We start from the raw sequence: 13,272 nt of genomic DNA, 5'->3' as shown, positions 1-13,272 counted from the left end.
TGCACTGAGCAACTTGGTATGCCAGTGCTCGCTGGTTTACTGACAAAGTGGGGTGATTGTTGGTAATATTCTGCACATTTCCGCTGAAGAAAATTAAGCGCTTTATCAATGAGATATCTAATGTCTTTAAGGGATATCTTAATTGATTTGGCTTCCTGCTGTTCGCTGCTAACATTTTAGACACAGTAAACAGAATGGTTTTTCCTCGTCTCCCACTGTATTAAAAGTCAAAGTCAGTGGTGAAACACTACATACGCTTTGTCATATTCCCTTGTCTTAGCTCTTCACATCTCCAATGCTCTATGCTGAGTGCTCTTGTTTGGTTCAAAAATACTGCGCACACTCTAAAAATGAGAGCGCCAATGCCACCCACTGAGTGGATATGCAATTGCACTTTATTCTAGTACGGCAAGGTCACATTCGCCATCCCCGGCATCGCTCTGTACCCCCCGGGGGACGCACCCCACTATTTGAAAAGTACTGCCCTATGTTAACCAATCAATACCCTCTGTTGGGATATGCTGTCTTAAAGTTTGAGCGAAAAAAGCCATGTGGAGTCCAAAGCTAGTACTAGAGCAAAAAGCTGTTAACAGAGAACACCACAGACACAGAGAGCAGCAGAGACGTCTGTAATGTGACATATAAGACTCATGTGCCACGGCAAAGCAGGGGAGACTTTTCATTTGGTTCACGTGACATAAATAACTTGGGTAACGCTTGTACAATAACTTTATGGCCGTTATAGAATGAGAAAATGTAAAGAGTTACATTAGCATTTACAACAAAAAGTAGTTTCATTAAGCAATTTAACGAATGTAAGGGCAACGCTGCAGGTGAATAAGCTAATTGGAACAGCTGGGTGCCATTAGTGGGTAGAAAAGGAGCTTCCCTGAATTTCTCAGTCATTCACAAGCAATGATGGGGTGAGGTTAACCTCTTTGTGAACAAATGCGAGACAATAGTCACAGTTAAAAAAATAATGTTCCTCAATGTACAATTTCAATGAATTTAGGGATTGCATTAGAGCTGAAACGATTACTCGAATAGTTCGAGTAACTCGATTTTAAAAATTGATAGAGGCATTTCCTCCGCCTTGTGGAATTAGTTAATTTTGCCAGCTCTAGGCATGACGTTTTGCCCGGACTACTTTTAATTATGTCACGTGCGTAGAGGAAGTAGGGAGAGGCGGCGGATATAGTGGATTTCAACCATGCATGAATATAGAGGTAACGACGAAGAAGGCGACAAAAGTGAAGAGAAAGGCACAAAAAAAAGCAAATATCAAAAGTGTGGGAGCATTTTAAGCTGGAGAGATGCCGTTGTAGGAGGCCGAAACCACAAAAATCTGAAAACTGCCTGAACAGTTGAAAACACAAAATCAAGTTATACCGGACGCGTCTACGGTAAGATTCCGTTGGCTGCGTGCTCTGCAGTATGTAAAAAATAGGACAAAACATACCGACTGAGCACAACTGCAGTCTGGCAGCTCCATCCCTTTGTGAGCTCTCGTATTATTACTTGGATAATGTGGCATTAAAAACAACGCCAAACACACGGGGTCTGTACTCAACAGGGAAGGTTAGAGAGAAGTGGACTTGTTTGGAGAAACACATGCTGCCATCTAAGAAACATCTTTTTCATGGATGGGGCTTCACATTTCAGGAAGATGATGCCACACCACATTCTGCACGTTACAGGAGCATGGCTTCGGAGTAAAACAGTGAGAGTACTCTCATTATGAACTGTAAAATATGACAACAGAGATGCCGGAATGTTGAACAGCTGCAACTGTACATTGAGCAAAAATGGCAACAAATTCCACCTACAAAGCTTCAACAATTAGTGTCCACTGTCCACAGGTCCCAAATGTTTATTTAATATTGTTTAAAGACAAGGTAATTTAACAGTCGTTTTAGCTCTTTTGGAATGTGTTGTAGCCATGAAATTCCAAGTTAATAATATTTTCTAAAATCAAAGTTTATCCATTTGAACATTAAAAATCTTTGTAGTATATTCAATGAGATATCGGTTGAACGTGATTTGCAAGTGATTGTTTCTATTAACACAACGTCCCAACTTAATTGGTAGGTTCGCACTCTGGTCTACATATTTTGTAATACAACCCTTCATTTCCAGTTCTGGCTTCGTAATTTGTGTGACTTGCTGCTCCTTGTGTGTCACATGTTTGAATGCTGCTTCTTGCCTGCTCAACCCAAAGTCTTCACAAAGGTTTTTTTTATCTTAACTCTACTATCACAGTGCTGTAGCGAAGCAAGTGTCCTCAGACAGCCGCCCAGAATCTGAGAAGAAAGTAACAGCTAAACAATCTGTGGTGGAGCAAAGGACCAGTCATTTGTCTCAAGCCCATTTACTGGCTGGTGCTGTCAAAAGACGCAGGTATGCAGACACACAAATGCCTTTACCTACTTCCAGTTATAGTATTGATACAGTATGTCATGCAGATGCAGCACAATAAGTTGGCAACTTTGGCACGAAAGCACCACATTAAAATTGTTAATAGTTACCCCATTCAGTGGATTTTGCACATTGAAATTTCCGCGTGTGTGTTTTAGTTAACTGCTTAACTCACTTGGTCCGATTGATTGTATGCCAAGTAGACTTCTCCGATACTGACTTTTTAACCGGTGTCCTGATATTGTCAAACTCCTAAAATTTGCTTCCGATATCGAACCGATACCGATATATACGATCGTGGACTTAACATGTTATGGCTAATTGTATTGTGATGCCCCACTGATGATTTAATAATGATAAATGTAACAATTTCAGTGAAATGAAAAGTAAGAAAACAACTTCAACTGAAGTTATGGAGAAAATGCCTATATTGCACCACTATTTTTAATTTATCATTATTGTACAATCATACAACCACTAGCAAAAAGTATGGAATCACCAACGTCGGACGAGCACTCACTCAGGCATTTTATCATGTAGAACAAACTCAGATAAAAAGGTTGAAAAAAAAAATGAATTAGTTCAAAAGTGCAGCTCTTTAGCATTCGGAAACACTAAAAGAAATGAATAAAAGACATTGTGATGGTCAGTAAATATTTCTTTTATAGAGCAAGTGCAGGGAAATATATATGGAATTACTCCATTCTGAGGAAAAAAATATGGAATCATGAGAAACAAACAAAGAAATAACAATCAAGACACATCTCTAGTATTTAGTAGCACACCTCTGGCTTTCATGACAGCTTGCAGTCTCTGAGTCATGGACCTGAGTATTCTCTATCAATTTGGTGCCAACTCTCTTTGATTGGAGTTGCCAAATCATCCTTGCAGGTCGGAGCCTTGCTGTGGACCATTATTTTCAATTTCAACCACAGGTTTTAAAAAGGGTTGAGATCTGGGCTATTTGCAGGTCATGCCATTGACTGGATGAGTTTTTCTCCAAGGAATGCTTTAACAGTTTTAGCTCTGTGGCATGATGCATTGTCATTTTGAAAAATGACAAACATATTTTCAGTTGAAGGGATAAGAAAGCTGTCTAAAACTTCAATGTTAACTTGTGCATTTGTTGAAGATTTAACCACAGCCATCTCCTCAGTGCCTTTGCCTGACATGCAGCCCCTTATCATCAAGGACTGATCAAATTTTGATGTCTTCTTCAGGCAGTCATATTTGTCAATCTCACTGGAACAGCACCAAACCAAAGTTCCAGCATCATCACCTTGTCAAGAGTCAATAATCTGCATTGGACAGACTTGGGGGTTGTAAATTGTTCGTTTTGCACCATGGATGTAATGATCTGCTCACATAACAAATCCCAAGCAACTTATTTTGGAGACATCTAATGGTCAACAAGCATAACTGCTGTGCTAACCTATGACCAGCCCTTGTACAAAGGCTGAAGGCATCTACATTCACTTTGAAGGCAACATGCATATTGATATTAGCCCAAAACCGATAATGAAAAACCAAGTCGATATTATCCAATGTCATTTTAAAATGCTTTTATCGGCTGATAATCGGCTACCTGATAATATCGGACAACTCTAATGCCAAGAGCTCTGCTGTTAAAGTTTGATGAAACATCAGGTCATTTAGTCTTGAATTTGCTTTATAGATAGAAATTTAAATAAGTGTACCTTATCTTGACATTAGGCAGGTTTGATGGAATCTCATGCAGTGTTCAATTTAAGGAACATTTTTCAATCAAAAAATTCAGTTGTATTCCAACTTGTAAAAGTGTTTTTATTTTGAGCTGCACCATGAGCACAATGAAAGAAATACAACAACAAACAAAGCATTTTCAAAGTACACAAACTTGATACTTTCGAAAATCGATCTCTGCAGCGTTCTTATATAAAACCTCTTTTGTCTTTCCTTAAACAGTTCTTCCCAGTCATCAGACAGCAGTAAGAAACAAAAGGTGGAAAGTGGAGAACAAGGAAACGAAAACAGACACACAGGTGGGCATCAGAATAAGGCCTGAACATATCTTTGTCTTTGTGTCCCAATACCCAAACTTTGCGTCAAACGCGCGAGACACAAATGTTAGATTTGTGCAGCATTTCCTAAACTTTATTGACCTAAAGAACCTATTTTAAAAAAGTATCAATGCATACCAAAGTATAAAAAGAGTTAGAGGTAAAAGGCAGATACTAAAAATGATTATGCTTTTAACCTAAATCTGGACCTGTTTGATTGAAAACTAACATGGTAAACTATACACTACACTTAAAAACCAGTGGTTATACAGGTTTATTGATGTAAATGTTGTCATTCATCCAGGTCAATCATTTCTCGAAATAAAGAGAAAGGGAAAGTGAATCGTACCCTACGCCATCTAATGGAGGAGCATTTATTTATTCTGCCTTTTACTTCAATATTTTTTGGACTATAAATTGCTCTTAACGTTCATATGTTTTTCTAAAGATTTACAGTGCATTTTACAATCCAGTGTCTCATGTTTGAATTCTGGCTGTGCTTAATGACCTCAAACCTATTTTGTTGGAGCAGCAACTGTATTAGTCTAATGTTCAAGACACACAGTCATCATAAATCAAACGCATAAATAAAACAAATGGGAAGTAAACAAATGATATAAAACATTAATTAGAATAGTAAAAGAGAAAGAAACAAATTACAAATGGAGTAGATTGATGCTCTAATGCGCCCTAAAATTAGGAGCGCCTTATGTATGAAAATAACTCGTTCCATGCGGGTACGCCTTATAATCTGGTGTGCCTTATTCTTCGAAAAATATGGTGCATGTTGCTAGCATAGATACTGTACATGAACAAAAAAATTCAAAATTTGTACAGGCAAACAAAATCAGGGCCGCAGCTCTTGTTTATCTAGGCAATCGATTAATATATCGATTGGTTAGTTCGAATAATCGAGTAATCGGATTACAAACATTTAATGTGTTGCAGAATACATTTTAGGAGATAATGTATAAAAAAAAATAAAATGTATAAAAAAATTTGACTTGCCAAAATTGCACTTTAAAAAGAGCATTAAAGCAACACTAGGTAATTTTTCAACCTTTATAAAATATTTGCATAACATTTCTGATAATATGTCGACTGACAACTAGTTGAATGACACCTCTTTTATGTCTTGGGGGGGTCTGTATCGCTTTCACCGACACTAATTAACTTCAAAGAGGGTGGCAGGTGGCAAATTTCACATTTCACTTCCCTCCTTCCCCATTCATTATAAAGATTGAAGTCAATATGAACGCTTTCGCGTGAATGCTGCAAAGATGGCAGAGCAACAAGAGACAAAAAGTTTTGTCTGAGGAGGGAAAAAAAAAAAGACTACCAGGAAATACGCAATAAACATTGGCCCAGCTTACACTCGCTGGTGTGACACCCCCCCCCCCCCCCCCCCCGAAAAACTTGCCAGCGCTAACAGTTGGCTATTCTTTGGCCACAACTGGATTCATTACCTTACTACTATTTGTCCGTCACACAGCTGCTGGAAACAGCAATGTTTTTTAATCCATCTGCAGGCGACTGATTCATTGATGATTTTACGATACTGTTCGGGTGTGCACTGGTCTTCATGGGAAACACAGTCTTCCTTAAGGCAAAACACTACTGCTTTTGACCACCGCCGTCGCTAAAATCGACCAAACTGAAAAGTTGTTGCTTTAAATGCGATTACAAAATAAAATGAAAGAGCAATAAATGCATTTAAAAATAAATTTTAAAAAAACTTTTTTTTTGTTTTTTTACAAAGCTCTTAATTAGTTTTTTTAATCAAAGTTTTTCATAAATATTATCCTAATCCAATTTCAAAGCACACTCTTGTATGACAATTTACAGTTTGAGTTTTTGTTGAAAGGAGACTGTTATATGAATGAGTTTGTGGTTCTTTATCGAAATAAATAAGACGACTTTAGTATCTAACAATAACACAAGTGCTAATATGCTGCTCCAACAATACAAATGGACATTTAAGACACGAATTAGCATAATCGTTAACTAGCTTCATACTCTGTACTTAATCGCTAACTAGCTTCATACTCTGTGCTAAGTAGTTACATCTCATCAACAAAGAATACAAACAATACAATTGGCTTCATTTACTCACCTCTGACAGAGGAACGCTTGATCTAGCAACACAAAAGACGATCTCGCACTCAACACTTCGTAATATTTTTGATTCAGCAACCTAACAGCTGTCGCAGCAGTGAACTCTCCCTTGCTCTAATCACTTGCCAACGCGCAGCCTCACATTACACACGAACAAGGACCCAAACAGGACTGCTCATAGCTGTCGGCAAAAATCGATTATCAAATTCGTTGGCAACCAATTTATTAATCGATTCATTTGATTAGTTGTTGCAGCCTTATTTACAAGTTTCAATTGAAATGAAACTCGTAAGTCTTGACAGTAAGTTATGTTGTTCAGAACAGGAGGGAGGAGGAGATCGAAGATCAGGGGGAGCTGATAATCACCAAACTGTCCTGGGCCTGACACCCAAGAACCCGTCGCCCCCTGTTAATTCTAGCCCAGCCATGCTTCACCTCCCTTCGGCGGCGGTGTGCATCGGCGTCCTACCGGGCCTCTGCGATTATTCTGGAAGCAGCGACTCTGACAGCAGCTCGGACAGTGAAGGTAGCGTGGATGCAATCATGTTGCCATACCCACGGCACAGCAAAGCCTATAGATAGTCTGTTTCACACACACTTTACGTATGTGGCGTGTTGCACACTCATACAGGAAAAACCTCAATTTTCTTAGAAGTATACCTGCCACATGAGTTATAGTACTACTATGGCAAATGGTGTTCGATATACAATTGTGAACACTCCTAGAAAAACGTTCTATGAATGTTATGTGCTACTACAATCTTTTCTTAGTAACTGTTAGAATACAAATGCTATTTAGGAGAGGTTCAGGAATTGATAGTTAACTGTTTGTAATAGATTTTGTCAATTGTCACAAAGTGTTGATCTTAGAGCAATTGACGGAAAATGTAGTCCGCAATTTAGGTGGCACCAATTTAGGTAGTAACTCAACTTGTTTGATGTCTGAAAAAGTCCAACCGTTTCACATAAGGTAATGTTGTGGTGCATTGGGCCTGACCTTCACTAGAGCACAACTCCTCCTGAGAGAGCTACTCTGTCATAAAAGAGACATTTAGGACATTTTGAAAGACATTTTCCCCGATAAGACTAAAAGTTGATTTCATATATTGCCTCTCAACAGTTAAAGTTTATTTGGTTACGACCAGGGCGTAATTGTATTTTCTTCCTATTCAATTGATTTCTCAAATCTTTCTAAATTCTCGTGAGAACTGGCTGCAAAAAAATTATTTATAAATTTGTGATTTTGTGAGGGGAGAACTTTGAGCAAATTTGTCATTAATTACAACAATAAAAAAGACTATTTCAATTGAAAAAAATCTGTGTAGCTATTTGTGCTTTTGCTAGTGTATCACTCAAATATGACGCTTCCTTCCCTCAATGACGTTTCATACAGTTTAGCCAAGCAAGCAATCCCGCACTGCCTACTCCGACGACGTCCCGATCCCCCCCACACCCTACTCCTAACCAAAGCCACAGTGACGACACGCTTTGCATTTGGCTGTGGGAAAAGTGATTGACAGCTGCGGAGGAAGAAAAAGACTTCTGTCATTGACTCACATATCACATGATTCGCACCTTTGTAGCTACCAGCAAATAACTAGTCAGATGCAGCAGGAGTCGCTTTTCTTTGGCCACATGTAGGCGTAATTATGTTACAGAATATGTCAATTGTCCCAAAGTCACTTAATTCAGGGAAGATGCTCATCTTACTCCTGCTCCAGACTCCAATGAGAAATAAAGAGCTTTGTGTTTAAATTGTTTACTGTGTGTTTTTTTAAAATATAAATGTCAATGTATCTCACTGAAGAGGATGCATTTTAATAGTATTTTTTTGTCCTTACCTCCGCTTTGTTGCCACCTTCTAGACCAAAAGGCTGTGATGTAAAACTTAAAACCATTGTAATATACTGTATAGTGTTAGCTATCCATATTTGAGACAGGTCTGATTTATTTAAGTGTGCCAATTTATAAATGTTAGGGTACTTACATTCCCCAGAAATTACATTTTTAAAACAAAAAGGTGGCCTTTTACTGGATTTAAATATGGGTTGTTTTTCTTATAGATGTACCTAATGTCTTGTTATTTGGTGAATATTTTGGGGGGCATTTTGCCCTTTGATGTGGACTAATTATCAAGGGTCTTGACTTGGCCTGTATCAATAAAAAATTTCTAAGACAATATACAGAGTGTTCCAAAATGTTCGACCCCATTTCGTAGGCCAATAATTTTGACAATTTTTGTTGAAATGACCTCAAATTTTCACAGTTTGTGTAGAAACGTTTCAAGTTTTTGTGTGTAACGTTTGACATTTCTATCTTTTCAGGTTAAGAAATGCCGTTCACTTCAAAAGAAAATGCATTTTGCGTGTGAGAGGATGCTCGGACTCAGTCACCGAAGACTAGGAGTGGGAACCTCTTGGTACCTCACGATACGATACGATTTGCGATACAAAGCTCACGATAACAATCATCTGATGATATGGCGATACAACAATTATCGATACATTTGTAAAATACCCTTGAATGATTTTCTGACCAACAACTAATAAACAGAAAAATGAGCTTCTGCTGAGAATTGGAATGAGTTTATCACTAGTAGACGTCCAATCCATTTAAAATGGGAGGGTGGCAGTGAACAGCCCTCCCATCCCTCCCACTTCGAACGAATTGAATGTCTATGGCCGTCAGTGGCAGCCAATGCCAGGCAATGAGGTAATTTTGGGCCATTTAAGGTAATTTACCTGTTGATGTTCAGTTACTTCCTGTTGATTTTGGGGTATTTTATGGGTCATTTCCTGATGATTTTGAGTTACAGAACAGGAAGTGACCTGAGAATCACCCAAATGAATAGGCAGTGACTCAAAATCAACAGGAAATGACCTATAAATGCCTTAAAATGAACCGCAAGTGACCTGTAAATGCCCTGAAAACCCACAGTCTAAATGGATTGGGCATCGTGAACCTTCAAGTTCAGCCTTAGAGTTAAATGAGACACTATTATGGTGGAAGATTTTGGTAGCAACTTGTTGGTTCCTTTTTAGTTATTTTTTAGATATTGACACCTTTTTAAAACGTTATCTCTATTCTCAGCAGGAGCATATCGATAACCTTTTGGGATACAAAGTATCACGATATATCACCATTTCGATATTTTGTCACACCCGGCCGAAGACAGTGCAGCGTGCCTTCTTCACAAATTTTGCAAAGAAGGCACCAACTAAACGACAAAACAGAGAATTACAGCTGCACTACATACAAACTGTTACCGAAGACATGCTACACTGCGTTTGGCACGAGCTCGAATACTGACTCGACGTTTGCAGTCACAGGCGGCGCTCATATTGAACATTTATGAAAATCTGTCATAGAACCAACAAATATTTGTACTTTTCTTTGTAGATTTAACCAATAAGCATTATGACCTTCAACATAAAGGGTATTTAGTTTCATTAAGATCCATCGAGTAGTTTCCGAAATATGGGCATTTAGAATGGGGTCACCCATTTTGGAACACCCTATATATTTCCCAGAAACAAATAGTGATAAACAATAGCATAGTAAATTATCTTTTTAACCTGCTGGCATAACATTACAGCATATAAATTATTCAACAGAGAAACACGTGAAGGTCATGAAAAATTAGACTTTGCGATCCAATGAGCAGTCTGCCCCCCAAATTTTGCAGTTTTGTACACCATTACTCTGTGCACTGTCTTTGTGTATGTGTGTGGGTCCTACCTCCAGTGGAGAATTATTTCACTTAAAGGGGGAGAAAGAACAAGGCAGCATGAATAAATGTTTGTGTCATATCGGATTTATTGCGCCCTAAAAAACTACCATTGGCCAGTTAATATATCGAATGATAAGTCCATACAGTAAATGTGACATGCCTAGTCTTGATTAAATTTTGCTGCCATGTCAAGAACTTAAATACTGGTCTGCAATACACACATAAAACTACTCATCTGAACTAAACATCTGTGTACATCATAAACAATCTGTTGCACAGTGTACCAATGAATCCAATGAGAAAAATGAAATAGTTTTATTTACGGAAGTGCTGACATAGACACGTTTACAAAAAGCCAGACATTGATTCAAAAGGGACAACCATTTACATTTTAGTAATTGTACAATGAAACACGTCGCCACAGCAGTACACATCAAAAATATTTTGTTTTTCAATACATATTACACCTAAATATGACATAAATATGTCGTTGATCTTATAGTGCAAAGCACAAACTGCTCAAGCACATTGTGACTGATTTTTCTCAAATACTGATGCCTTCAAGTTTGGACAAAATGAACATGTTACATTAAAGTATTTGCAAGATGTAAACATAATTGAAATCACAAAAATCATGCGCAACATGGTCTTCGTTCATTTGTAAACAATGATTGGCAACATGCAGGATGAGCCAAAAGCCCTAGCAATGAACTGGCACAATGTCCCCTTATTGAAGAGAAGTTGATCTGTGTTTTAGTGGTATGACTGTCACCATAACAGCCTCACCCTCTTCCTACTCATGTTGAATGCCTTTTCTGGCTACAACTCGGGGCACAAGTGAGGAGTGTCCACAAGAAATAAGCCTTCTGTTGATCTCTCGGCTCATTGGAAAATGATCAATGATAAATTTCAGCCAAGCTGATTTCACGCCACAACATTGTAGGAATCACATGGTATCGATCACAAAACGTGCAAAAAGCAAAATACTGATATTCTTAACAATAAAAATATTCTTCCATTGGAATGGTCAGTGTTTCACCTGCAGTTCATATATGCTTTCATCACAGTTCTTGAAAAGAACCACCCTCTTCATGTGGATTCGTATTGAGTATTTGTCACTCTTTCAAAGCAAAAAAATGCTAAATTGATGTCAAGATCTGCCATATATAAGGCATTTGCCCCTGGTGGACACAAACTTTCGATCTGCAATTGCTGTAGTTAACAGAAGAGTTATTTTACAATGTAAGCTTTCCTCCTCTCACTTATTTCACTCTGGTGCTGGGTTTGCAGGTGGAAGGTTCCGCTGCTTAAAGTATTGAGTGACCTGCTGAGGCAGCTCTGCCAGGACAGACTTGGCGAGGGTTTCCTTAGGTGCCTGAGTAAAGGAAGGAATAGGAAAAATTTAGTAATAGCAGTAAGGACCTAAACACGCCCTTGATTGTTCAACAGAGAGCTGTTACTTGAAATATTTAGAAATGTTCTGTTTGTTAGTGTCTTAATAATTCTTTTCGTTCATCTTGTGTACCACTCATCCTCACATGGATGCTGGAGCCTATCCCAGCTAAACACAGGCACTAGGCAGGTTGCACCCTAAACTGGTTGCCAGCCAATCACAGGGCACATGTAGAAAAACAACTGGAGTTGTCTGATATTATCAGGTAGCCGATAATATCGGCCGATAAAAGCATTTAGAAATTGTATCGGATCATATCGTCATCGGGTTTTCATTATCGATTTTGGGCTAATGTGCATATGGCAGTGCTGTCATGTCCACTTATTGCCGGCCTGTGTTTCTGGTGTTTTGATGCCCCCTGCTGTCACTTAGGTGTAATTAGTTTTGAAAAGTTCCACCACTTTCTGCTGACATCATTTTATGTCAACGCGAGCTCAATGCGAATAGAGAGAGCTAAATGGATGAGCTGACATCTGCAGTCAGTGTACGATAGCAATTCATGCCATCTCACAATGTTGTTTGTGCCTTGTACAACCATCGTTTTATATTCATGAGCATTGTGTAGTGTAATCTACACATTGCGGATGTGTAGATTTTGTTTTGTTTGCATTAGGGCTGTCAAAATTATTGCGTTAACGGGCGGTAATTAATTTTTTAAATTAATCACGTTCAAATATTTGACACAATTAACGCACATGCCCACTCAAACAGATTAAAACGACAGCAGTGTCATGTCTACCTGTTACTTGTGTTTTTTTGTGTTTTGTCGCCCTCTGCTGGTGCTTGGGTGCGACTGATTTTGTGGGTTTCAGCACAAGGAGCATTGTGTAATTATTGACATCAACAATGGCAAGCTACTAGTTTATTTTTTGATTGAAAATTTTTACAAATTTTATTAAAATGAAAACATTAAGAGGGGTTTTATTATAAAATTTTTATAACTTGCACTTACATTTATTTTTCAAGAACTACAAGTCTTTCTATCCATTGATCGCTTTAACAGAATGTTAATGTTAATGCCATCTTGCTGATTTATTGTTATAATAAACAAATACAGTACTTATGTACAGTATGTTGAATGTATATATCCGTCTTTGTGTCTTATCTTTCCATTACAACAAAAAATTACAGAAAAATATGGCATATTTTATAGATGGTTTGAATTGCGATTAATTATGATTAATTAATTTTTAAGCTGTGATTAACTCGATTAAAAATTTTAATCGTTTGACAGCCCTAGTTTGCATTTATGATAAAATGTGGTTACATTATTTCATGACTTGCAAGCTGTACAACCAATTACTATTCAAATTGACGTGTATACTTCGCTTTAATTGTGACTTTATTTCCTATTATTGACATAATGTTTTGTTGTTTTTAGTTTTACAAAAGAGTGTCAGTGCTCTTGTCTAAAGATGACCTCAGTAAAGCCAATTCAACATTACTCCAGCATCTCACCTCTCTTTAGAGCCTGATTTGTTTACTATCTGTCAAACTGAGTACCCACACAAACATTGAGG

At 37.9% G+C, this 13,272-nt stretch overlaps 2 protein-coding genes across 3 annotated transcripts in view; one reads left to right on the top strand and one right to left on the bottom strand.

The window, feature by feature from the left end:
- The window catches only part of psme3ip1 (proteasome activator subunit 3 interacting protein 1), a 17,294-nt gene extending 8,955 nt beyond the window's left edge, over positions 1 to 8,339 (top strand). The window contains exons 5-8 of one of the 2 annotated variants that reach the window (XM_057837948.1): positions 2,259 to 2,397; positions 4,360 to 4,436; positions 6,889 to 7,095; positions 7,963 to 8,339. In XM_057837948.1, coding sequence (XP_057693931.1) covers positions 2,259 to 2,397; positions 4,360 to 4,436; positions 6,889 to 7,095; positions 7,963 to 7,967 — 428 coding nt within the window. In that variant the 3' untranslated portion in view covers positions 7,968 to 8,339. The other variant, XM_057837947.1, reaches the window with a different exon arrangement.
- Positions 8,340 to 10,590: 2,251 nt separating this feature from the next.
- cpne2 (copine II) overlaps positions 10,591 to 13,272 on the bottom strand; it is a 71,104-nt gene continuing 68,422 nt past the window's right edge. Inside the window, exon 16 of the mRNA XM_057836414.1 lies at positions 10,591 to 11,674. Within this exon, the coding sequence (XP_057692397.1) occupies positions 11,567 to 11,674 (108 nt within the window). The 3' untranslated portion in view covers positions 10,591 to 11,566. The remainder of the gene's footprint in view (positions 11,675 to 13,272) is intronic.

This window comes from Corythoichthys intestinalis, chromosome 5, assembly GCF_030265065.1.
Source record: "Corythoichthys intestinalis isolate RoL2023-P3 chromosome 5, ASM3026506v1, whole genome shotgun sequence".
Lineage (NCBI taxonomy): Eukaryota > Metazoa > Chordata > Actinopteri > Syngnathiformes > Syngnathidae > Corythoichthys > Corythoichthys intestinalis.
The sequence above is the reverse complement of the archived record's forward strand: the minus strand, read 5'-3'. Positions and strand labels throughout refer to the sequence as shown.